Source organism: Penaeus monodon, chromosome 28 (assembly GCF_015228065.2).
Source record: "Penaeus monodon isolate SGIC_2016 chromosome 28, NSTDA_Pmon_1, whole genome shotgun sequence".
Taxonomy (NCBI): Eukaryota; Metazoa; Arthropoda; class Malacostraca; order Decapoda; family Penaeidae; genus Penaeus; species Penaeus monodon.
The window spans coordinates 25,447,081-25,447,673 of record NC_051413.1 but is presented as its reverse complement, the minus strand read 5'-3'; the positions used below and the strand labels follow the sequence as shown (position 1 = coordinate 25,447,673).

The following is a 593-nucleotide window of genomic DNA, read 5'->3' as shown; positions in this document are numbered from 1 at the left end:
CGATAATCCCAAAATAGCACTGATACCACGTCACGTAACAAGGAAAAATAACAGAATTCAACCCTTCCTTTCCATACTTTCTCTGCACATGCGCAAAATTGTTCGAATTCTCGCTATAATTCCCCCTTTCTTTCCAATTCCTCTTTTTTCAATCGAGATTTTCCGACCATACCAAATATCTCGTTATTATTATAACCTACCATGTCGGTGTTGCATTGTTGCAGGTGTACCAATGTCAGGAATATGTGTGAAAATAGCAACGTTCTGATCCACAGACTTAGCGGGAAGAGTTGGACGGTGTTGGTAGCATTGCTCTTTCCTCTAATAATGTTGTTTTATGTGAGTATTTTTGTTGTGCACCTATTGTTTAATTGTTTGTTTCTGTTTGAATACTTTGATGTGAATATTTGAGGCGTTTTGGTGTCCGACTGTTTGTTAATGTGACCGAACGTGTTATGTTTCGATTTTTAAGACTTTTAGGTTTTGTTGTACAGCAATAAACATGAACAAAAGTATTATGAAATAATATTCTTGTTGGAATATACAGTGAATAGAACGATAATATGTGTGCATACTTTTTTTTTTCTTTTTTT

General features: G+C 34.9%; 1 protein-coding gene across 1 annotated transcript in view; it reads left to right on the top strand.

The window, feature by feature from the left end:
• Positions 1 to 82: 82 nt before the first annotated feature.
• The window catches only part of LOC119590967, a gene marked incomplete in the record, with an annotated part of 4,614 nt that continues 4,103 nt past the window's right edge, over positions 83 to 593 (top strand). Inside the window, 1 exon segment of the mRNA XM_037939702.1 lies at positions 83 to 339. Coding sequence (XP_037795630.1) covers positions 202 to 339 — 138 coding nt within the window.